The sequence below is a fragment of the Mus musculus genome, chromosome 4 (genome assembly GCF_000001635.26).
Source record: "Mus musculus strain C57BL/6J chromosome 4, GRCm38.p6 C57BL/6J".
Taxonomy (NCBI): domain Eukaryota; kingdom Metazoa; phylum Chordata; class Mammalia; order Rodentia; family Muridae; genus Mus; species Mus musculus.
In genome coordinates this window covers 140,526,504-140,551,097 of record NC_000070.6, presented here as the reverse complement: position 1 = coordinate 140,551,097, position 24,594 = coordinate 140,526,504, and the positions used below count along the sequence as shown (strand labels likewise).

Sequence of the window (24,594 nt, the reverse complement as noted above, 5' to 3'; positions counted from 1 at the left end):
GCCAGGGCTGGGAGCAGGGAAAATTGAGAAAGGCTGTTTCTCCTGCTGCCGATCGAGCCCCACCCAATCAGGATAAAGAATAAAGCCTCGGAATACCTAAAATTTATCTAATTCTTTGAGATTTGATCACTTTTATTTTCTGTGTCTGGGCATTTGGCTGGCATGCTCTGTGTGTGTGTACCACATGCATGCAGTACCCACAGAGACCGGAAGAGGGCATCAGATCCAGCTGGAGCTGGAGTTACAGATGGTTGTGAGATGCTGTGTGGGTGCTTGGAACTGAACCCAGTTCTTCTGCAAGAGCAGTCAGTGTTCTTAACGGATCTGCTGAGCCATCTCTCCACTCTCCCATGTAATCGTTCAAAGGAAAGTTATCCTGAAGAGTATGGGCTGCCTGGGCCTTTTTAAAGGGAAATAATGAAAGAGTGGGGGTTACCTGTGTGCCTTGGAGTGGAAGCCAGTGTCTGTGGAGGGGAGATTGTCTGGGTCGATCTTGCATTGTTTAGCCAAGGGTGACCCTGGGGTGTGGCCTCTGCAGGTACACAGGCCACACCCAAGTGAACTGTCATAGGTCAGAGAGAGATGGCGGAGTCCCCTAGCAGACTTCTGTCTCATCTGCCGTCCAGAACGTGGGAGGATGAGTGAGGGCCCGTGTATCTCCTCACTTGGAGCTAGAGGGCTCCAGAACACGTGGACTGGCAGAGGAGCCCCACATCAGCTGAGAGAGACAGGCATGAATATCTATGGGTAATGGGCCTGAAGGAAGGGGCTCCTGGGGGAGCCGCCAGAGCCTGTCTTGCCGTATTTCCTGGGCTGTTCTAGCTCAGCCCTGCCCGCCTCCTACCTAGCCCAGACAGCTGTGCCCCATCAAGCGCTGCGCTGGCAGCCGGATGAATTAGAGCGGAGACTGCCAGCCTTGTCCAATTACTGAGGGAACAGATGTGTATGCAGGCGGCTGCCCAAGCTTCTCTTCCACTCACTCGGGCTCTCAGGTGGCCACAGGAGTGGGCAGCCAGCCCATTTCTTCCCCCTGAGGAGGCTCGAGTTGGGCAAGGGAGTTGCTGGCCTCGCTTCTTTCCTGGGCAGACAAGACCTTGGCCTGTAAGTGCTCGGTGAAGTGTGTGTTGAATTCTGCTTTTCCTGGGGTTGAGAGTAATGCTGTCTTCAGAGCGGACAGCTGTGTTCATGCTGGGCTGTGCCAGACCCCCGTCTCGGAGGAGCTGGCCATTGGAAAAGGGCGAAGACTGGGAGCCTTCCTGCTGGAGTTGTTTCCTGGCCTGGAATGCCCCAGTCGTGTGACACTGGAAAGCATTGTAGTTCATAGTGTAGCAACACGTCTTTAGTACCAACCAGAGAGACAGTTGTGCCCCCCTTACTGGGTCACAGTGAGGATTAAATTGTATGGTTAAAGGTCTGGAGAGATGGCCTAGTGGTAACTGCTTCCCACACTAACAAGAACTTGATCCTTGCACTCATATAAAAGAGATCGGTGTGTACTGCTAACCTGTAGCAATCCCAGTGGTGGGGGAAAGAGACAGGTGGGGCTCCAGGCTCAGTGAGAGACCCTGTCTCAAAAAAGAAGGTGGACGTTAGTTGAGAAAGATACCCAGTGTTGACAGTGTTGACTGTTGACAGTGTTGACAGTGTTGACCTCTGACCTTCAGACACTTGTGTGCACACATATGCATGTGCATATGTGTGCACCCCTGATGCAGTTGTGTCCGATGCACTCAAGGTTCAAGGAAGAGAGGTGAACATCCCAGCAGGTCCCCTGGGGGTTCCCACAGGCTGTGGACCGCTGGAGTGTCTGAGGGTTCTTTTTGGGCTCTTGACTCCATTCCAAAGTAGGGGCAGTGGGAGGTCAGGGGAGGACATGCCACAAACCAGGCTTGTCTGAAGGCCACAGGTTTGGGAGGGTAGAGTGTGTCCATTTTGAAATGCTTTAAGTTTTAAAAATTACATTATTTATTTATTTATTTACTTGGGGGGGGCTTTCCATGGTGCGCATTTGGGTATCCATTTTCTTCTCCCCTGCCCCCATGTGGGCTTAGGGCATTGAACTCAGGTCTTTGGGCTTGGCGGCAAGCCCCTTTACCTGCCAAGCCATCTCTCAGGCTCTCTGAGATGCTTGAGGCTTGAGTGCCTTGTAGCCTGGCCCCACAGAGGGCATATAGCCAGACAACTTAGTCCTCAGATTCCCAGGTCGAGAGCCTCTGTTCTGATGGTCACCAGCCTACATTAGCCAGAACTGGTAATAGTTTGTTTTCTCTGGCTATAACAAAATACTTGAGGTTAGACACTGTAAAAAGGAAAAAGGTTTATTTGCCTCACTGTTTTGGAAGCTGGACAACTCATGTTCAGACAGCCCCAGACCTTTCCCCGGTAAGGTCTCAGGGCCATAGCATTATGATAGGATCACATGTGGAGGCCAGTGTTTGGTGAGACTAGAAGGCAGGGTTCATGGTCAGGCTGGTTCATTAGGTGACAGCTTACTCTCAAGGGAATGAACTGGGGTCCCATGAGAACTGCATTCATCTCTTCTTGGGATGATGTTCCCAGCATCTAATCACCTCCCTCTATGTCCTGCCTCTTAAAGGTCTTGCCCCTTTGCCCTGCTACCCTGAGGACCAGGCTCCTAGCACACTGGCCTATGGAGAACCCATTCAAGCTGTATCCGCTGACCTGCTGGCTGTGTAGTCACTCAGCTGTGGTTCATGCCAAGGGCTGAAGAATTCTATGCAGGCCCTGAGAGCCTCAGGGATGCTGGGTGCCAGGCATCCGGGCCTGTGCTCCACATTGTTTAGCTGACTTCTTCAGGCCCTAAGAGCATCCCAGCCAGATGTCAGGTCCCCACTTACATACAGGGAGCTGGTGTATGGTGTAGGGTTGGAGCCGAGGCTAGCTCCATGCAAAGCCTGCCTCCTTTCTCCAGCTAGTACCCTGCCTCTCTCGTGCGCCTGGCTTCCTAGAAGTCGGCTTCCTGTCACAAGCAAGCCTGAGGTCTGGACAAGTGTCCCTTAAGGAAGTCCATGGTTGTCACCACCATCTCAGACCCATTTCTGCCACTCACCTGGCCCACGGGAATTGCCATGGTGATGCCTGTGTCTGGGCTATGATGTCATTGTCAGCCAGCACAGACATGGACGCAGAGGTTCTGGCTGCTTCTTGATCAGTGTGGGACACTGTAGTACTGAGGCCACTGTCCTGGGACTTCCAGGTAGAGAGAGTTCTAGTCCTGCCTCTGCCCATAACATGCTGTGTGTCCTCAAGCCATCCCTGTCCCCTCTCTGAGCTTCAGTCTGACCGCTACATGAGGAGGGTGTCTGAGGTAACGTCTGGCTCTCTCGCCCAGGATGGTTAGAAATTTTGGTTAGAGTGTCCCAGCAGAGCGGGACCTGCAGGCTCTTCACCAGCAGAGGGCAGCACCTGTCAGGGAAAAGGCCCAATGTTTGTCTTTGTGTCCATTGACACAGAACCTTCCAGCCTGGCTCACCGCCCTCTCTGTACTGTCCGGAGAGCCAGGCTTTCCAGATCAGCTCAGGAGACAAAGCTCTGAGAGGCCACCCAGCAGGAGGGAACGTAAGCAGCCAGTGGCACTCAGTGATAGGTGACTGCCGACCAAGTTCTGGTTTCCATGGGTTCCCTACGCAAGCTGCCCAGGCCCCTGTCCCAGTGCATCTTCCTGACAGATACTGATGCAGAGTTCCTGCTCCTCACATTTCATCCCCCCCAGCTTTATAGAACCTTGCAGGAGGCCCCTGGGGGTACAGGAGCAAGCACTCTCCTCCTGTATAGAGAGGGGGGCTTAGGGGCTCTCAACAAACCTTATCTAGAAGCTGCCTTGCCCTTTCTGGACAGAAGGTTCTAGAAGGGCGATGATCCAATATGAAGCATGGGGAGCTGGGTGTGGCCTGTGTCACATTCTCACCTGGGGGCCAATGGGCTCAGAAGCCTGTCAGAGGTCAGGCAACCTCACCGATTAACCCAGCTATACTGTCTCTGTCTCCACAGCTTGGGGGCCTGGTCCACAGTCCTGTTAACTCTCCCCTGCTGGGCTTCTCGGCGGTCAGCACTTCCCTTCCACAGGGCTACCTTTGGGTGAGTAGTGCCCTTCGCCCAGCTTGGGGTGGCAATGATGCTGGTGGTGGTGGTGGTGGCCTGTCCTTAGGACGGGGACAGAGAAAGTGACACCCAGGAAGGATTCTGAGAAAGTAGCAGCCCCATTAAAGGCTTCTAGGAACCTTGGGGCTTGGAGGTAGGCAGTAGAGCCTCATCCATTGTAATGGAACTCAGGGAGAGTTTGCAAGTAACCAGACCTCCAGGACATAGAAGAGTGGAAGCTGGGCTTAGGCCTGGATTTCAGAGGCTGGGGTCATAGGAGGCCCGGGTCCCAGGAGGCTGGGGTCCCAGGAGGCAGGGGTCCCAGGAGGCCGGGGTTCCTGGCCTCACCCAGGGGCCAGGCATCCGTCAGCACTATTACTCATCTTAGTGGAGCTCCCATTCACCTCCTCTGTTTCTGAGGTTCTCAGCAAACCCTGACTTTCGGCCCTCTGCTCCTTGGCTGTGTGTCCTCTTGTCCGAGGTCTGGCTTCATAGTCCCTGGCCATGCTCCAGTGCACACTCCTTCCCATCTCTGTGCATTTGTGCCTTGTCTTAACCTCAGATTGCAGTACAAATATTGATTGTTTTCCCTCGCTGTTTCCCAGTTATCATCTAGCACCTTGTGTATCTATTTATTTATGCATGCATCCACTTACCCTGTCCATCTTCCATCTGTTCATTCATCCATCTACCTACGCATTCATCTATCTATCTATCTATCTATCTATCTGTCTATCTATCTATCTATCTATCTATCTATCTATCTATCTATCCTCCATCCCTCTATCCACCCACCATCCATCCATCCTCCATCACTCATCTATCACTCATTCATCATCCATCCATCCATCATCCATCCATCTATCCATCCATCCATCATCCATCAGTCCGTCCACCCATCCATCCATCATCATTTAACCATCATCCATCTATCCATCCTCCATCCGTCCATCCTCCATCTGTCCATCCATCATCCATTTATCCATCCATCCATCCATCCATCCATCCATCCATCCATCCATCCATCCTTCCATCTATTTATCCATCCATCCATCCATCCATCCATCCATCCATCCATCTATCCATCCATCCTTCCATCTATTTATCCATCCATCCATCCATCCATCCATCCATCCATCCATCCATCCATCCATCATCCATCAGTCCGTCCACCCATCCATCCATCATCATTTAACCATCATCCATCTATCCATCCTCCATCCGTCCATCCTCCATCTGTCCATCCATCATCCATTTATCCATCCATCCATCCATCCATCCATCCATCCTTCCATCTATTTATCCATCCATCCATCCATCCATCCATCCATCCATCCATCCATCCATCCATCTATCCATCCATCCTTCCATCTATCCATCCATCCATCCATCCATCCATCCATCCATCCACCCATCCATCCATCCATCCACCCATCCTCCATCATTTAACCATCATCCATCCAACCATCCATCCATCCATCCATCCATCCATCCATCCATCCATCCTCCATGATCCATATATCCATCCATCCTTCCACACACCCACTGACCCAACCACCACTTATCCACCTGGTTGCCCATGCATGCGTGCATAATGCACCTGTCCTTCCCCTGACAGGTATACCTTGGATGTGTACCATGAACTCAACACAAAAGTGAAACTGAGCAGGGCAGAGGGTTACTTTAAAGAGACCAGGGGCTCACTAGACACTGCTTGGGAGGCCTCTGCAGGGGGAGCTGGGAGCTGTGTGGGCTGCACCCACTTTACCGTAGCACTTGCTGCTTGGTTGCCTTTGGCCCTGAAACTAATGTGTTTCCTTGTGGCTGGGAGCCATGCAGGGTGTGTGTGGACAGGAAAGAGAGAGTTCCTCTCCATCACTATCCCTGAGAGCTGTGTGTTGTGTGTGTGTGTATGTGTATCTTTGTGTAGGTGTGTTGTGCGTGTATCCCTCAGAACTGTGTGTTGTGTTTGTGTGTTTGTGTGTCTATGTGTCTGTGTGTCTGTTTCGATGTGTGTATGTATATGTGTGTCTGTGTATATGTGTATGTGTTTGTTTATGTATCTGTGTATGTATGGGTATCTGTTTGTGTGTGTATCTCTGTGTCTGTTTGTATCTGTGTGTATCGATGTGTGTGTGTATCTCTGTGTCTGTGTATGTGTGTGTGTCTCTGTGTGCATCTCTATGTGTGTGTGTATGTGTATATGTGTGTTTGTGCATATCTGTCTTTGTGTTTGTGTATATCTGTTTATATGTCTGTGTGCATATTTCCTCTGTGTGTGTATGTGTATATGTATATATATGTGTGTCTGTCTGTCTGTCTGTGTGTGTATATGTGTGTGTGTGTGTATATCTCCATGTCTGTGTATCTCTGTGTGTGTGTGTATCTGTCTATCTCCGTGTCTGTGTGTGTGTCTGTATCTGTGTATCTCCGTGTCTCTGTGTGTGTGTGTGTCTCTCTCTCTGTGTGTGTGTGTGTCTGTGTATATGAGTCTGTGTGGCAGCCTGACAGCTACTCCGGGCCTCTGCTTCTAGGTTGGCGGTGGTCAGGAGGGTGCTGGTGGCCAGGTGGAGATCTTCTCCCTGAACCGGCCTTCACCGCGCACGGTCAAGTCCTTCCCAGTGGCGGCCCCTGTGCTCTGCATAGAGTATATTCCAGATCCGGAGGAGGAGGCTGAGGGTGCAGAGGAGAGCCGGGCAGCCACCGATCCCTCGGTCACAGTGCATCCCACTGTCTGCCTTGGACTGCAGGATGGCAGGTGAGGGTGAGCGGAGACAGCTAGATGGCTGCAGGAAGTCCAGCTCTGTGGGCTGCTAACCTAAGCAGCCTTCCCCAGCTCTGTGTCACCAGAAGGATGGGGACTGGAGACAGCCAACGTGTCAGGAGTGGCTTATGTCATTGCTGACGCCCCCCCCCCAAACCTCTGACACCACTTCCAGGCTGTGTGTCCTTAGACACGCCATGTTGAGTCAGGTCCTTGTCTGAGGGGAAGCTCCCCCTGTCGAGTTGTTGAGTCTCAGGTCCCTGTGGGCAGTGAGGCTTAGTGCCCACCGCCAAGCCCGTCCCAATGCAGGCGGTGTGGGTACAAGAAGGCCAGTCCCATCTAATCATGAGAAGACCGTCAGAGAATCCCCTTGCATCTGTGCTCTTCGCTGTGTCCTGTAGAATGAGATTGCGGGTCTTCTGAGTACCTACTGTGTGCCTCACACATGCTGAGGGAATCTCTCATAGTGACCTTGCAGCCTGGGGGCTATCCCTACCCCCCTCCCACACAAGGAGGAACTGAAGCCAGCATTCCAAGGAGAAGTAGTAGAAAGACACACTGACCTCCCTGCAGACCAGGCTGGGGCTGTAGCCTGGTGCCCAGTCAGGGCCTGGACTTTGTGGGGGGGGGGGAGGATCTGGGGAACACCTTTAATTTTAGTTTTGAGCCAAGATAAATTTCATGTAATACAAAATAACACCATTTCAGGGGGGGGGCTGGAAGTGTGGCTCAGTGGGAAGAACACTTGCACAGCCGACATGAAGGCTGGGTTCCGTCCCTGGAACCTCAAACTGGACATGGTGACCCATGTCTGAGAGCCTAGCCCTTGAGAAGTGGGAGACAGAGAATGAGAAGTTTAAGATCATTCTTGGTTACAGAGCAATTTTGAGTCCTGTCTGGATCACATTGAGACCCTGATTAAAACGAACAAACAAACACACAACGCAACCAACCAACAACAAAAACCCAAAGTAAAAGAAATCACCACGTTAGCCATTTTGAGGCACACAATTTGATGGGTTTTGGCAATCACGACTTAGCTCTGGAACGTTCTGATTACTCCCCAAAGAAGCAAACACCCATTGCACCCTTTCCTTGAAAACTGCCAATCACTCTTGGCCTCTGAGAGTTTGCCCTCAGGTGTACCCTATAAATGGTACCCAGTGCCTCATGGCCTCTGTTTCTGGCTTCTTCCCCAATGATCCTCGTGGGCACCACAGCCTGTTTGATGGGGAGGACAGAAGGTCACCACTCCAGGTCAGCAGCTGGGAGTTGGTGGTTGGATTTGAACTCAGCTCTGGGTGGCATTGGAACTCGGTACTTTCCTCGTTGTACTTGTCCTGTGACAGAAGCCAGTGTTCCCGTAGGAGAAACGAGGCCGGGCAAGTGAAGCCCCATGCAGGTTGGTGCCCGTGAGTCACAGTGATACCATCTTTCCTTCCAGCATCCTACTGTATGGCAGTGTGGACACGGGTACCCAGTGCCTGGCCACCTGCAAGAGCCCAGGCCCGCAGCCTGTGCTCTGCCTGCGTCACAGCCCTTTCTACCTGCTTGCCGGCCTCCAGGACGGGACCCTCGCTGCCTATCCTCGGACCAGTGGTGAGAACTGGTGGGTGGGTGGGTATGGGGGTGCATCTGGACACCAGGTTAAACCTGGATCCTCTGCTAAGAGATCAAACAATGCACACCAAGGAGGCGGTGCTGGAATTGGCCGACCTCTCAGACTGGAGCGGGGAGGGGCTCTGAGACCTGACCTTCCCATATGGGAATCCCTGTAGGAACAGGGTGCTTACCTCTCTGTTCATAAACGAACCCAGGGTCAGTGCTCCATGGGCAGAGAGACTGGGGGTGGTCTTGGAAAGACCTGGCCTCTTGCTCAGGCTCCTCCCTGTGGCAGCTTTGTCCCTTCTTTGCACCTTGGGCTCTTCTTTTGTAAAGTGGTGCCCCCTCTTTTGGTTCTGGCTAAGTGAAGCAGCTCAGAGTGGGCCTGGCCCAGGCCGGAATGGGTGGGTGCTGAGGAGAGGCACCGCCTATGGGCTGTTTTTTAGCAGAGCCATTGCTGGCCAAGTCACTGAGTCTGAAGCGGGAGGGCAGCAGTGCTCTGCTGCAGTGGTGTGAGCACCGTGCTCCCGGAACAGGGTCAAGCATGTGATGTCCCTTATCTCAAGCCTCTATGGTACCCTGGAGAGTCACCTCTGTTCCTGACACCAGTGTACTGAGCCTGGGGGCAGGGGGCAGGAGGCGGGGGTGGGGGGGAGGCTAGGGAAGAGAAGCACAGGTTGTTCATAGCCCTGTGAGTGCCATGCCTGGTCCCTGAGCCCTGAAGCTCACTCAACCCCAAGGGGCAAGTGAGGAGGCCCCAGGGCTCCACAGCACCGTCCCCTCCCCCCTCCCTTGCGCCAGCTCAGCTGAGATCTGAAGGCTGCGTCATCCTAGCAGCCTGTTGCAGGGCTATAAACGGATATTTGCAATGAGGGTTTTTTTTTTTTCTCTTCCCCCTACTTGGCACTATGTTGGTATTTTTAATTAGCTTTTGATAAGGCATTTATAGTTTTTAATTAAAGGGGGAAGAAGGGAAAAGAATCCCTCTTACCATCAGACGGAGCAGAGCGTGTGTGTGAATGTAAATCCTGGCTCAGATGTGCTCAGGTTTAGACAGGAGGTTCTGAGGGACCACCCACCCTCCCGTGCACCCTGGACACCGTGATTCCGGCTTCATCCAGCCCTGATGATGCAGGGGAGTGCTTAGGTGGGTGGGGGTGGGGCTGCTGTAGCTAAGGACCACAGCAGTGGCTCAAACAGCGGGGAGTTCAGGATCAAGGCCCATGCTAGGCTCTCTGTAGCCTCTTGTGGGGACGCCACTTGGGTCTTCACAGTCCTCAGGAGGATGTCTCCCTGGTCACACACCTTTGGGTCTCTATCTCCCCTTTTACAAGGATGCCTGCCGCTCTGGGTTAGGGACCAGCCCAGGGCTACCAATTACATCTGTAGCAACTGCTGTCTCCAAGGAGGAATACATTCTGAGGGATCAGTACAGGGTCAGGGCTGCAGCTGGGTGGATTTTGGGGAGACACAGTACAGTCTTTGGTGGAGTTTTGGATTTAGCCATCGGTCTTCAGGCTGAGGATGGAGCCTGCTAGCTTTTCAGAGTACTCTGTGGGGTGTTCCACCTCATTTTCAGGGAGTCTGCCCTGCAAACATTTGCTCCCCCTGATATGTATAAACACCTACTGTATGCTGTGAATACACTGGCCAACAAGACAGACATATCTCCTGCCCTTGTGAGGTTTAGTCGACAGAAGGTCAGAAAAGCCATGTCACCAAGCAGGAAGCCAAGGACTCCTGAGGTATGATTAGGGTTCCTGTTAGTGTCCGGCTTCCTCATAGGGTAGGGTGAGTGGATGGGGCCTATCCAAAAAGGTAGATCCTGAAGCTAAGAACTGAGAGAGAGAGGGCCAGGCAAGCAGCAAGTCGAGGGAACAGCATTTGGAACAGAAGGCCAGAGGCAGGAGCATGGCTGGCATCATGCCCTCCCCGCCCCCCAGAGAGCTAGGTAAGGTTCCGGGGTTGATAGTTGCTCACGAGAGCCTTGAGTTTGTCTCAGCCCATTGGGAAGTAGAGGGAAGCATTATAGAGTTTAGGCACTGGCCCCCTTGGCAGGAGGCTGGGTACGCCTGGCATCACACCCTCTCTAGGATCCTGTTCTCCTCATGTCTGGTTTGGCTATGGCTGTCATGGCCTCTGAGTAAGTCTTTCCGTCCCTGGGTCCCCAGCCACCCTGTGGTGCCTCTAAGAGGCGATTCCTAGCAGCTCTTAGAACCCACGGCACCGTGTGATCTAACAGAGGCCTCAGGGTCCCCTGGGCTCAGGAGCAGGGCTTTCTCTGGGCTGCCCCTAGGCCAGCCTCAAGTTCCCCCTCCAGAGTCCCCCTGGTGGCCCAGGGTGTCTGGGATGTGAATTGCTTCATGCTGGAGCTGGTGTTGGATGAGATGTTTATGCTGAAGTGACAGTCTCCTCCCCTGTGAGGTGTGGGTGCAGACAGAGAAGGTTCCAAGCACAGGTTTCCCCAAGTGTCTACAATGGATACCCCACCATGTCCCCAGTGTGGGCCCCTCTTAGCCTCAATGACTTTCACTCTTTGTCCTGCTTCCCATCAGCAGCCAGAGCTGGACCCCTGTGGAAGCCCAGTAGGCTGTGTCACCTGAGGCTGGGGGAGGAGGGATGCTGGCACCCTGAAGGTGCCTTTGCTGAGACAGGCCTTCGTCTCTGCTGACCGGCTATGCAGCTTAGATAAATGGGCTGTCACCCAGGGGCGGGTGTGGGCCCGGGAGCGCAGGTCTGGACCGCGTGTGGTTGCTTACAGCTACCCGAGGGTTGGGAAGGAAGGGAGGGTGAGTGGAGGGGACAGCCCCTCAAGCCCTGCCCAGGCTCAGTGATTACCTTTGTCGCCTGTGAAGCTGGTATATGGGGGCTGGAAGGACCTCAGAGAACCATGTGTCAAGAAGACCCAAGTCCCAGCAAGGTCAGGGTGCCCCCTGTGGGCTCTGGCGGGGGCTCCTGGCCAGTGTCCACTCTGATAGAAATTTATATTTAATTCCTACCACAGTTCCTTGCTTTAGAGGGCTTCTGGGGACACCAGCTCGTGAAGCTGGGACGGTCAGTATAGGTATGACCCTCAGGACTTTAGCCGCAGTGACGAACTGTCCTTGGGTGGCATACACAAGGATCTCTTAGCCATTGCTTCTGCGCCCTTGGAGGAACCATGACTGCCAGCCTCTGAGATGCGACCCCAGCATCCTTTGCCCAAGTCTTTTCCACTCTACCACCTGAGCCACAGTGGCAGAGGCTCTGGCCGCCGGCCACAGACACGCCTCAACTCCTGTCACTAGGGGGCGCTCAAAAGCCTTGCATTTCCCTGAATAGGGTAGGGTGTTCTGGTCCAGGGTCCCATTTCTACGGAGGCCCTGCTGCCTGCTCGTCACCTACACCAGTCCCAGAGGAGAACTGGTAGCAGGGCACGGATGCGGCCAGGCCAGACCTAGTTCTGGGTTTAAATACTGCTTCACCCAGCTGGGCACTCCTTGGAGGACTCGCTCAGGTTTACTACTCTGGGCCTCTGTTGTCACCTTTAATTAAATGGTGCCAGCTTTGGCTTCTGTAGACTATCGGGAGCCAGCAAGCAGGGATGGCTGTGTAGCTGTGACTTGGGTAATTGAACTGACAGTATGTTAGTTATAAGTCAGGGCTAATGACAGTATCTGCCGTGCAGGCTTGTGGGAGTTAAAGAATTCGTTCATGGGCAGAGCGACAGGCACAGACTCGGAGGGGACTCAGTGTTGACCAGTGGCACTTTTTACTGGTGCCCCATGCTGTGTTGGGTCAGCATATACACGCCCTTGGCTCCTTACAGCATTCTGGGGCGGGGTGTGCATGGTCGTCATACCCATTTTAGAGACGAGGAAACAGAGGCTCAAAGAGGTCAAGTCCCTGTGCAAATGGACATGGAAGTTCAGAGCCACAGACTGCTCTGGCCTGGGTAGCTTGCTCTGTATATGTTTACATTCTGAGCTGGAAAGAGTGGTATTGTGTATTGCGGAGGGGGTTCCCAAGTTTTTGTTTTTTTTGTTTTTTTGTTTTTTTGTTTTTCAAGACAGGGTTTCTCTGTGTAGCCTGGCTGTCCTGGAACTCACTCTGTAGACCATGCTGGCCTTGAACTCAGAAATCCACCTGCCTCTGCCTCCTGAGTGCTGGGATTAAAGGTATGCGCCACCACGCCTGGCTCAGTTTTTTTTTTTTAAAGAATTATTTATTTTATGTATGTGAGTACACTGAGGCTGTCTTCAGACACACCAGAAGAGGACATCAGATCCCATTACAGATGGTTGTGTTTGCTGGGAATTGAACTCAGGACCTCTGGAAGAGCAGTCAGTGCTCTTAACCACTGAGCCATCTCTCCAGGCCCCCAGTTTTTAATTTATTAGCTAGGCTGGGATTATAGAAGCAACATTCAGGGGGAGCCTAGAGTTGGAGGACATGCTGAACACATGTGGCCAGAGGACAAGGCGAGGAGTTTGGTGGCTTCCCCGTATAACCTGGTCTCCTACATCTCTGGGGACAGCCGTTCTCACACTTGCCACACGGCAGCGGGCACGGCAGCGGGACAGAGGAGGGCATGCCTGTGGCGAGTGCTTTGTTTTCCTCCTGGGGACCTACAGGAGGATGAGGGGGTTCGGGGCACCCAGCAGCTAATTCTCTCTTTTCTCCTTGGCCCCAGTTACTGTGCCCATTGCTCTAAGGCAGCATTTCTCAACTGTGGGTCACCACCCCTTTGGGGAGTCAAATGACCCTTTTGCAGGGGTCACATACCAGATGTCCTGCATATCTACAATATGACTCATAACAGTAACAAAATTACAGTTATGGAGTAGCAGGGAAGATGGTTTTGTGGCTGGGAAGGTCATTTCAGCATGAGGAACTTTATTAAAGAGGTGCAGCATTAGGAAGGCTGAGTCATAGGGCGTCTTATCCCTGCCCTCCAGGCCTTTCTCTGGGTCTCAGCTCCCCTTAAACCTCCTTCCTGCCCAGCACTCTGACAACCTAGAGCAGCCACTGGGGCGTGGCACGACTTGGGATGAAGGCCCTGTCCAGCCGCTGTGTTTACCAGGCAGTGGTTCTCAGTGAGCTGGGTGTGGTTGGGGTGGGGTGGGGGAGGGACTCTTGGTCTCTAGCATCAGCAATGGGGGCTGCACGCTCTCAGGGCCTCTCCCCTCCCCTCCAGCCCCCCTGTATCTGGTAGCATCTGTGGAGGGAAAAGGTCTCGGGTTTGAAGGAAATCGTCACGCTTTTCAGATGAGTTGTGGTCTTGGCAAAGTCCCTCCCCATCCAGATGGGGACACTAAGACTCTGAGAAGCTTAGGCAGGCGTGTCCTTAGAATCAAGGCCATGCTGGTCACAAGTCCCAGGACTCTGCGATCCTTTGCCTCCTGGCAGGTACTAACGTGGACGTTGCCTCTCCCAGAAGCTCCTGTGTCTGTCCTCCACGTCTAATTTTTTCCCTCAGTGCTTGGCATATCAGCTCATAGCGATTGGCTGTTGTTGTCTCTACCCAGTGCAGTTCCCCAGAGGGCAGAGCCTACACCTGCCCCTGCCTGTTCTCAGCACCAAGTGGGAAGAAGAGACATGCAGGGTGGTCCCGGAGCAATGCGGGGGGAGGGGGGGGACGGATAATGTCAGGCACCCCAGTGAAGTGAGGGTGAAAGACCATGGGGAAGGGTGTATGGGGCCAGCCACTGACCTGTGCCCTTCTTTCCCATAGGTGACATTCCCTGGGACCTGGAGAGCCCTCCCATGTGCATAACTGTGGGCCCAGGGCCGATTCGAACACTGCTGAGCCTGGAAGATGCTGCATGGGCCAGCTGCGGGCCGAGGGTCACTGTACTAGATGCCGCCACTTTGCAAACTCAGGTACCCATACCCAGGCCTCGTCTGTCACTGCTGGGTGGAGACACACCCATCTGTGACCTCTGCCCTTTAAACAGAGGTGTTGAGGCCCCTGGGTCCTGTCTCGTCCAGTTGTAGGCAAAGCTGTGTTGTCTCTGCTGGGATGAGGGCCTGGCTTCACGGGCCCACTAAGCTCATCGGCCCCACCTTGCTACATCCTATGTTCCATCCTTAGTGGCTGGTATGAGCTTCGGTGGCTTCCCAAATGGTATTTTGGTGACATTTGCCATTGTTGATTCGTTTAGGTTATTGATTGATCAGATATGGCGCCAGAGCCAGAGGGGAGCCTGGAAAGGTCCCCAGACAGGCAGGCTCCTCTGGCATGCCCCCACGTGCAGGGTTGTTTTCTCGTCTCCGTTAGGTTCTCCTCCTTGGGCACCTCTAATCTGATGATTGATAGCTCAGGCGCTAGGCAGAGCTTGGTGCTGTTCGCTTGTAGGTAGTCAGGGAAGGGGCCTGGAGGACTCAAACCTCACTGGAAAAGGGGGAAACTGAGGTGGGGGGTACTGTGGATGATGATGGTGATGATGGTGGTAGTGGTGGTGATGATGATGGTGGTGGTGTGTGTGTATGTGTGTGTGTGTGTGTGTGTGTGTGTGTGTGTGTGTGTGTGTGTGTGTGCACGCGTGCACTAGAAGTCCTGGAAGATGTGACCTGCATTCTTCTTATTGTATGTCTCTACTTTTCCTGAAGGCTAGAGGTGAGTGAAGCCACATGAGTTTGTGGCTAGTCCTTGTTAGCCAATGAGCGCCTTCAGGCTGACCCCATGGGAATACTGGCTTCTAGCGCATGAAGGATGGCTACTCCCTGGGTCCTGTGACTCCCTGTGGGAGGCAGAACCAAGAAGTCTGTAGGTGACCTCAGTGAGGAGACTCGAGACAGCCACAGGAGCCAGAGGCCTGGGAGAGCCAGTGTGGGGTCTGACACAAAGGCCTGAGAACCAGGGAGGCACTAGAGCAAAGGCCAGCTTCAAGCTGGCAGTCCCAGGATCCCAAAGAGCTGGGGTTTCTGCCTGGTTCCAGGGGTGACAAGACCTTCCATCTGTCTGAGCTACGGAGGCAGAGAGAAACCCTCCTCTCTCAGTTTTGTGTGCCGAGGTGATCACTGGACCGGGTGAGGCCCGCACACTTGGGGAGGGAGGCCTTCTGTGTGACTCTGCTGCTTACAGCTCAGATCTCCCCTCCTACCAGGCACAGCCAGAGTCACGTGTGACCAAACACCTGGGGACGGGGTGGCTCAGTCAGGTGACTGTCTGAGGTAACACTGAGTGAGCAGTGCTGAAGGAGCCACAGTGTAGGCCCGCACTGGTGGTGGTGGGGGTGTAGCAGACATGAAGGAGTTGGATGACCGACCATGTGACAGCTCCTTAGCAGGAGAGGCTTTGCCTTGTGAGCCACATGGCAAGTTGTGAGACGCTTGTCCGTGTGCGTGTACGTGTGTGTGTGTGTGGGGGGGTTGGCACGTGTGTGTGCAATCTTGGGTCACTCCTCAGGTTGTGTGCACCTTTATTTTCGAGACAGAGTCTCTCAGATCCTGGAATTCATCAACTGGGCGAGACTGGCTGGTGCTGGCTGTGTTCCTCAGGGATCTTCCTGTCTCCATACCACCGTGACCCCCGTACTGGGATATAAGCATGTGCCTCCCCTTTTAAAGTACGAGTTCTGGGGCTTGAATTCATGTCTATGTACCACACTGTCTCCTAAGCCCCATGCTGTCCTTTGTAAAGAGGCTGCTGGGGGCTCCTGGCTGTCTTGAATGGTCTGTCCCATTCAAGAGCTAATTGGACATGACACCGAGGACCTGTGACCTCCCTGGTGCTGCTGGGCAGTGCCACAGTGACCAGGTGGTGTGGCCAGTGAGAGCAGAGCCCCGCTTTCCTGAGCTACTGAGGGGTAGAGTGGGGAGAGAAGCAGGTGGCTGTGACCACAGACCTCTTCCTGGCCCCCTGCTGTGCCCTGGGGGACCCTCATCATGCCCCTTCCAAGGCCTTGGGATTTGTTGTTGTTGTTTGCTTTTTTGTTTTTAGAGACAGGGTTTCTCTGTGTAGCCCTGGCTGTCCTGGAACTCACTCTGTAGACTGGGCTGGCCTCGAACTCAGAAATCTGCCTGCCTCTGCCTCCCAAGTGCTGGGATTAAAGGCGTGCTCCATCATGCTCGGCACTCACCTCTTTAATCTCATAAAAGGACAGTGGACAAGCTTAGCTGGCACGCCAGGGTCCTGTGGTCCCCAAGGGCCGTTCCTGCAGGAGGCTTTTTCAGGGACAGAGTTTGGGGAGCTGCAGATGGCAGCTGCTGTGGAGTTGGGGACCGGACTTGTAGATGGGGAAGTTAGGCTCCTCTCACAGGCTCCTGATTGTCCTGTAGACTTGATCAGTGGAGGCTTAGAGGGGAGAGTGGGCAGGATTGTCACTAGCTGTAGCTCCACCTCTGGCCCAGCCACTGTTGCTCCATCCCTGTCAGTAGCCACCCCCATTCCCCCTTAGAGGAAGAATAGTTTGTGAGGAAAACTGAGATGGGACCTTGGCTTTGTCTCAGCTGTGCATCGTGACATTGGGTAGGTCTCTGAACCTCTCTGTGCACAGTTCTTATTTGCCCAGCTTCCTGACTTTTGGCTGTACGAAGCCTAATGGGTCAAAGCCTAATGGGTGCAGATGTCGGTGGTGTGGGCCCTGTCAGCCTCCATAGGCAGTACAGGCCTGTGGGCCCCTCTCACTTCATGGGAAGAAACTCCATCCCCTCCTGACCCAGGAGTGTAGGCTAGGCACAGGGGAGGTTTGTAGAGCTGGCATGGGCTGCTCTCCCTGAGTTCTGTCCCTCACCAGCCAGTGTTGTCTGCCTCTGGTCAACCGTCCCAGGGCTCCAGGGACCTCCTGGCTCCTGAGAGGCTGTCATGATTTGAGATTAGTGCTGGACCAGCTGCTCTTAAGGCAGGGTCAGCATGCTGACCTTTCACCTCCTCTGGACCCCTGGCCAGGAGGTCCCCGCCGCAGGGGCTGGAGAGCCAGAGGGAGAGCATTCCTGGGCAGCTGGGAGGCTTCTCTGCAGATGGGTGGCATCTCGCTTGTCCCTGCGTACCGCATGCACAGTAGTGGCTCAGTTACAAGGTCGCACCATGTATATTTAATAGTGCCTGGATGGAGGGGAGCCGCCCACCCCAGCATTGTATTTTGGAGCCAGCTCCATCTGGCTGCTGCTAATGACCGCAGACTCAGCCCTGGGCTAGCTGGCGCCAGGCTTGCCCATGGGTCCCTGGTGGGACTAGCCAGTCCTGTGGAGCCTCCAGAGTGTGCATTCATCCTATATATGGTTGTGCTGAGCCTGAATTCTGCACCAGCAGGGTCTTTAATATCTCCACACAGTGCAGGCTTCCAGGAGAGCCTTCTGTGTCACCTGCCTCATGCAAGCTCCCCCAGGCTTCAGGAGGACTGCGGGGAGTGGGCAGCCAGCTAGTGGGTGTCACAGCCAGGAGACCTGGCTGTGTGATTCTTGGTTCTCCATGGCTGGGGCATGAGGTGAAGACACCAGGGTTCATCTTGCTGTCTCCATCCCCAGGAAGTGACAATGGACTTTGTTGGACCCAGCCTGAACTTATGTATTTTACATATATAAACTCATTTCCTCTTTAAGCCACCCTCTGAGAAGAGTGCTGTTCCCTCTTAAAAGATGTGAGAACAGGCACAGAGAGGTTAAGTAACTTACCCGAGGTTACACAGCTGGAGAGAGGCAGAGTCAGGGTCTGAACACAGGCCTCATGGGTCTTAATTCCCAGGCTGCCTGTCTCAACCAAAAGGAGGTTCTATCTCCTTTGGGAGGCACCCGCGTATCACTCTGGGGGGATCAGATTCTGTGCCTGCATCTTCCAGGTCAAGAATTGCACCTTGGTCACCCTGTGTCTGGTTCGTTGGTTGTGACAGCAGATGCTCATTAGTGGACAGGTCCTAGTGAGCAGGTGTTGGGTGCAGAGTATGTCACCCATCTCCGTGTCCTCAGTGTAAGGCACTCAGGGGACCAAGATGACCGAGACCTGGCCTCTGCCCTTCAGGAGTTCAGACTCTGCTGTGGAGAGAGACCAGAGGTATGGTGTAAACTGACATGGTGAGGTCATGGCAGGGCAGTGGGGGCCAATGTGGGAAAGAGGCCTCTGAATTCAGGTCGTTTCCATCGCCCACTTGGCTGGGTTCCTGCCTCCACCCTGACCTTGCTCGGTTCAGGCCCCGTGGAGCTGGGCCACTGCTGCCTCGGGCTTTTACGCCTACCAGCAATTGCGTTCGGCTCCTTGATCCCAGCAGAGGCAGAAAGCAAGGCCTGTTAAATAATAATGTGGCTCGCCAGGGCCTGTGTCAACACGGCGTTCTCTGTGTTCATTATCTGCATCGTCACCTTCAAAGTCTAATCCAGTCAGTCTGGAGTTCACTCGGAGCTGTCGCTGGAGGGAGAGCCCGCTGTGGGGTGATGTTGCATCTTAATTAAAAAAAAAAAAGCCCGACTGGGGACAGCAGGCCTGGGGCATGCTGGGTGTGCTCTCCTGGGATGAGGTGGGGTATCGGGCAAGCCTGCATGGCCTGGGGTCTCTGCCTCCTGCTCATGGGACAGGGAGGGCAGTGGAGTCAGGGCGGGGCTACGGATGTCCTTGAGTTGTTAGATCTGTATATTGCTGCTGAGAGATGAAACCAGCTTGGTGTGTGGATGGGTATCAGTCGGGAGCAAGCCCTCTTTTCCTGTTGTATTTTAAAAGGTTTTCAATTATGTGTATGCACGTGTGTCTTTTGTACGGGTATGTAACATGGGTGTGGGTGCCCGTGGAGGCTAGAAGACCCCCTGGAGCTGGACTTAAGGCTGTGGTGAGGGGTTTGACATGAGTGCTGGGAATTGAACTTGGGACCTCTGAAAGAGCAGCAGGTCCTTCTCCTCCTCTTCCTTCTCTTCTCCTCCTCTTCCTTTCCCTTCTCCTTCTCTTCCCCTCCTCTTCTTCCTTATCTTCCTTTCCTTCCTCCCCCTCCTCTTTCCTTCTTTCTCTTCCTCTTCTTCCTTTCCCTCCCCCCTCCATTGCCTCCTCTTCCTCCTCTTCCCCCATTCTTCTTTTTAAATTTTATTATCATTACCAGGCCAGGGGCATGCGCCACAGTGTGTGTGTGGAGGTCAGAGAATACTTCCATGCAGTCAGTTCTCTACTCACTCTGTGAGTCTCAGAGTTTAAAATCAGGTCATCGGGCATGTATAGTGAGTGCTTTCTCTGAGCTATCTTGCTGGCCCCATGCTTTTCTTTTTGTTTTCTTTTTCAAAGTTTACCTGCCCACCTACCCACTTACCCTGTGTTGGCCTTGGAACAGGACTGCTCCTCCCCACAGCCCGGCTCCTGCTCCTCCCTACAGTCTGGCTCCTTCCACAACCCGACCCCTCCCTACAGTTCCGGCTCTTCCCACAGCCCGACCCCTCCCTACAGTTCGGCTCCTCCCACAGCCTGACCCCTCCCTACAGTTAGGCTCCTCCCACAACCCGGCTCCTCCCATAGCCTGACTCCTCCTCACAGCCCGACTCCTCCCTATAGTCTGGCTCCTCCCACTGCCTGCCTTTGCCCTCTGCTCTCCTCTCTCTTAGGAACACATCCCCACACTGCTCCATCTCTGTCGCTCAGTTTTGGACTTTACCATCACCTCCCTGGAAGGCCACTCTACCCTGTAACAGCTCCAGCCAAGTCGCTTCTACCCTAGTCACAGCTTAACATGTCACCAGGCTGTGTGGCCACATGAGTATTAGTCACTCTCTGAAAACATCTCCTTGATGGCTGTCACTGGGGCCACTAGAACATAGGCCCTATGGTTACAGGCACAGCAAGCTCAGAGGCTCATGGCTTCATGGAGGGGCTCCCGAGGGCAGGTGCAGCTTGCAGGCCAGTGTGATGCGGCTGTGGTCACTTTCTCTGCACAGGAGGTGACAGTCTGGGCTAGGGGAGGTTTAGATGCCAAGGGCCAACCCAGGCATCCTAGGAGGAAGTGTGAGACCAAGGAGGTGAGGACACACTAAGAGAGGGTGGAAGTGGAATGAGGGGCTGGTCTCCTGGTGAGCAAAGATAGACCCCGCCCATAGGGTGGCGGTGGCATTGTACCCTCGATTCAGGTTTGCATGCCCATGGGACATACGAACTGACAGATGTACTACACGAGGGCCTGGGGCCCTCTAGACCTGCCTCAGCACCAGCCTTAGAGGTTCCTACCTCAGCCCCGATGCCCAGAGCTCAGCCAGTGGCTTGGGTATAGTTTTTATCTTGCTGGGAATGGAGCCGGGGTCCCCACACATGCCTAGCAAGTGCGTACCACTGAGCTATACCCCCATCCCTTGGATGCCTTGTAGTAGCCTGGCCCTGGGGTCTTCCTCCTGTTGTCTCCTTAGTCCTCAGTGCCTAGGTGTACGATAGAGGGTCAGGGCAGCAGGCGGTGAGCACACCAGCTGACCCAGGACTTAAGTTCCCAGCTGGAGAGCATGTGGGCCCTTCTGGAAGCCAAGTGTGCCCTGGTAGTCCACAGTCCACCCTGCTCATGTACTGACCCCCACCCCTGGACCATTGAGCCTGACAGAGGAGAGATCTCTGGGCTCCTGGACACCCCACAGCCCCTCAGATCCTCTCTGTACACCCCATGCCCCCAGTTCTCTCCCCCAACCCTTAATTTTCATGTTATCGCCCAAACTTCGTTTGCATGCATTAACGGTTGTAAATCCGTCACAGCTCTCGACATGGCATGAATAATACATCGCTGGGCTGTATTAGTTTCCCGTCTCCCATCTTATTTATGACACAAAACGGGTGGGAATTCAAAAAAAAACCCTGAAATCGAGGCATGCGGCTTCTCCCAGTAATGCTATGCAAATTGGCACAGAGAGCAAAATGAATCCCCAGGTTCTTGTAGCACCTAGGGACCGCTCAGTGGAGTGCCCCGTGTTTGGGTCACTGGAGCACGTGGGGTCTTGGAGTCCTGTGGTTCCGTGGAGTCAGCTCAGTCTGGTTTGATCTTAATATATATTTTTAAATCAGCGTTTCACTGTTCTTACATCTTATCAACAAGGAGCTGGCGCGCAAACCGTGAGAGGTCGATTCGCTAAAGATAGCAGGGACTTCCCAGGAGTTCAAAACGAGCGTTTCTTAGTAGCGGCAAGGATTAGGTTAGACTGGCAGAGGAACTGCTTGTGTGGGAGGTGTTTTGTTTTGTTTTTGTATGGGAAGGTGTTTTTGGGGGATTCTGCTGTTCCCTTCCCAGGAAGCATGGCAGAGCCAAAAAGAGGGATGGCCAGTTGATGGCCAGTTCAGCTGACTGTGCCCAGGCCTGGTGCTTGTTAGGGCAAGGGGGCCGTCTTCTGGCCTCTGGCGCAGGAGCTTCCGGGGGAACAGCATCTTCTCACCCAGAAGAGCTCAACTCTCTCGGCCCAGTATTTGTCCTCCCACAGGAAGGTTTGGTCCAATAGAAAGATTTTCAGAGTTTTGCAAGATGTTTAGAGCCACTGGCTCTGGGACTTGTCAGAAAAGATGGCTCAGGCAGGGATGGGAACTGGAGGTGAAAGGTCATGGCTGGGAGGTGGAAGACAGAGGAGAGGGGACAGATGGCAGTGAGGAAGGATCAGATACCACACAGGTAGCTGACCAAGCCCTGAACCCACCTTCCCACCACTGCCGGGGTCTTGTCTTCCCTCCCTGCCCCCCCCCCAATCTCCAAGGTTCCTGAGCCTGTGGCAAAGGGAGAGAGGAGGCAGGGACCCAAGGGCAGCTGCCCAGCCATCTAGGACCTGGCAGGAACATAAAGCCACAAGCACTGTCCACTGGGTGGCTAGCCTAGCTAAGGCAAGGGACCACATGGCCTCAGGACCTGGGTATGCCACAGACTGCCTCTCTCTCTCTCTCTCTCTCTCTCTCTCTCTCTCTCTCTCTCTCTCTCTCTCTCTCTCTCTCTCGCCGGATGGCCTGGAGGGCTGAGTCACATGTGTAGTGCTTTAGGCCTGCACCTACTGCTCGGTCCCTTGGCATCAGGTCTGGCTGAGGTTCTAGTCGTCTGTAAGCCTGGCAGCTGGGCTGGGGGATGCTCCATGGGGACTTCTGTAAGAGGTGTCCCACTGGTCTCTAGACCTTGTTGGCATGTGCTTGGATTTTAGATTTGGTGGCTCAGAGCCAAGCTGGCTGGCTCCACTATCTTTGCTGATGAGTACCTCAGTTTCCCTCCTGCAAGGACAGGGACGGTTGTAGAACCCACTGGGACTCAAGCTGCACCTTGCATATTCAGCTCCCAGAGCTGACTAAGGGAGAAAGTGGAGAGGGGTCCTCCGCAGTCTGGAGATTCACTCGGAGAGCTGGGGCTTTCCAGCACAGGGTGCAGTATGGCTCTCCTCCAGAGCCCTGGCCTGTCCTCTCCACGCCTTGTGTCTCACTGTCCTCCATGGGGTGGCAGGTCGCTGTGAGGAGGGACGCTGTCCAGGTTCCTCTTGAGTCCTCAGATGGGTAGCAGGGGTCTGGGCACAAATGCATAGAGCCACCCACATGCCAGCTGTCAGTTTCCGCAGAAGGTGGACTCCTCATACAGGGTGTCTACTGTGTACCTTGCTGGACCTGGGCTGGCCACAGGTCTGGTCTCAGCAGCTGTGGTGGGAGACTTCTCCCTAGGTCTGTCTTCACCTCTCTTCCATGGATCTGCCATGGCCCCTTGGCTACAGGGATGTCATGGTTGAGCGGCCCAGGATAACCTGGAACCATGGGAGGATCTGAGTCAGACAGAGGGAGGAGGTGGAGTAAGAAGCAAGGGGCCACAGACAAGGAAATGAGCAGAGTGGGAGGAGGCACAGATGCGCCTGCCCTTATATCCCAGGGTGGGCACTGGGCCCAGCAGAGGTGCTGTCACTTAATAACCTGCCCCTTCCATGAGTGGGCAAAACCTTGGTCCCCATCACTGAGTTACAGTGATGGTGCCTGAGGCTGGTCAGAGCCCTATGCTGGCCGAATCCAACCTTCAGACCTTGGCTTTCACAGGGTGAGCCAACTGGGCTGAGCCCAGTCCTGGTGTATGGAGCAGCAAGGGGCAAGCTGCCCTCCTTGTGATCTCTGCACTGCTGGACTGAGGCAGATCCCAGCTCTTAGCCTAGTATTGGTACTTGCTTGTACAGGGCAGGGCTGGGATAGGGCTCGAGGGCTAGACCCATCAGACCAGTGCATGGTGGCCCCGGATGGACGCTGCCCGAGCCTTCTCCTCAGGTGTCCATGCTAGGCTGGTTTTTTTTTTGTAATGGCAGAAAACCAGAGGACATTAAATAGGACTTGGGAGGGGACAGCAGCATCCTTGCCTGGAGATGCCTTTCACAGTCTGCATCTGCACAGGAGCCACATGCACCAGTGGGTGGTCTTCATCCGAGTTACGGTTGTAAGAGAAACACTGGTACAGCCATGACACAAGGCACACATCTTTGCAAGTGGCACCTTCTGAATGTCTTAGTCTAGGCTGTCACTGAGGACTGAGGTCACTGTAAGCCTCTGCACCCAGCTTGAGAACTTAGGAACAAGCAAGACTTAGTGTGGAATTTTACTTACTTATTTTTTTCTGCACTGGGAGTTGAACCCAGGACCTCACACACGCCAAACAAGCACTCTGCCACTGAGCCACACAGCCCTAGCCCTGGTATAGGATTTGCTTTTTCAAAAATATTTTTAATCTAAAAAATTATGTGTATGAGTATTTTTGCATCCCTTCCTTGGAGCTAAAGTTACATACAATTATGGCCTGTCCAACATGGGAGCCAGGAATGAGCCTGGATCTTCTGTAAGAACAGTATACACCCTCAGCCACTGAACTATCTCTCCAGCCCAGAGTTTTACTGAATTTTATTTATCTTATTAAAATATATTTTCATTCTTTAAAAAAAATATTTATTTATTTTATGTATATGAGTGCTCTATCTGCATGTACACCTGTGTGCCAGAAGAGGGCATCAGATCCCATTACAGATGGCTGTGAGCCACCATGTGGTTGCTGGAAATTGAACTCAGAGCAGTCTGCTCTTAACCGCTCTATATTTCTATTCTTTGAGAATTTAATATGTGTATACAATGTAGTTTGATCATATTTATTCCCGACTCTCCCCCTAACTCCCCCTAGGTCCACTCCTCTGACAACTTCATGCCCTAATTTTTTTTTTTTGAATTATTATTTTATTTTAAAGTAACTCACCAAGTCCAGTGACGTGGGGGCCATCACTGG

The 24,594-nt window shown here is 53.6% G+C and overlaps 1 protein-coding gene across 20 annotated transcripts in view; it reads left to right on the top strand.

Annotated features, from left to right (window-relative positions):
• Positions 1-24,594, top strand: part of Arhgef10l (Rho guanine nucleotide exchange factor (GEF) 10-like) — a 151,523-nt gene that overhangs the window by 114,910 nt on the left and 12,019 nt on the right. For all 20 annotated transcript variants that reach the window (XR_003955021.1, XR_003955020.1, XR_001784205.2 and 17 more), the window contains 4 exons: positions 4,012-4,098; positions 6,636-6,859; positions 8,310-8,464; positions 14,181-14,329. Coding sequence is in view for 15 of the 20 variants with exons in the window: in XM_030253821.1 (XP_030109681.1) it covers positions 4,012-4,098; positions 6,636-6,859; positions 8,310-8,464; positions 14,181-14,329 (615 nt within the window). In the remaining 5 variants the exon portion in view is untranslated. Of the gene's footprint in view, positions 1-4,011; positions 4,099-6,635; positions 6,860-8,309; positions 8,465-14,180; positions 14,330-24,594 lie in introns of those variants that run through there.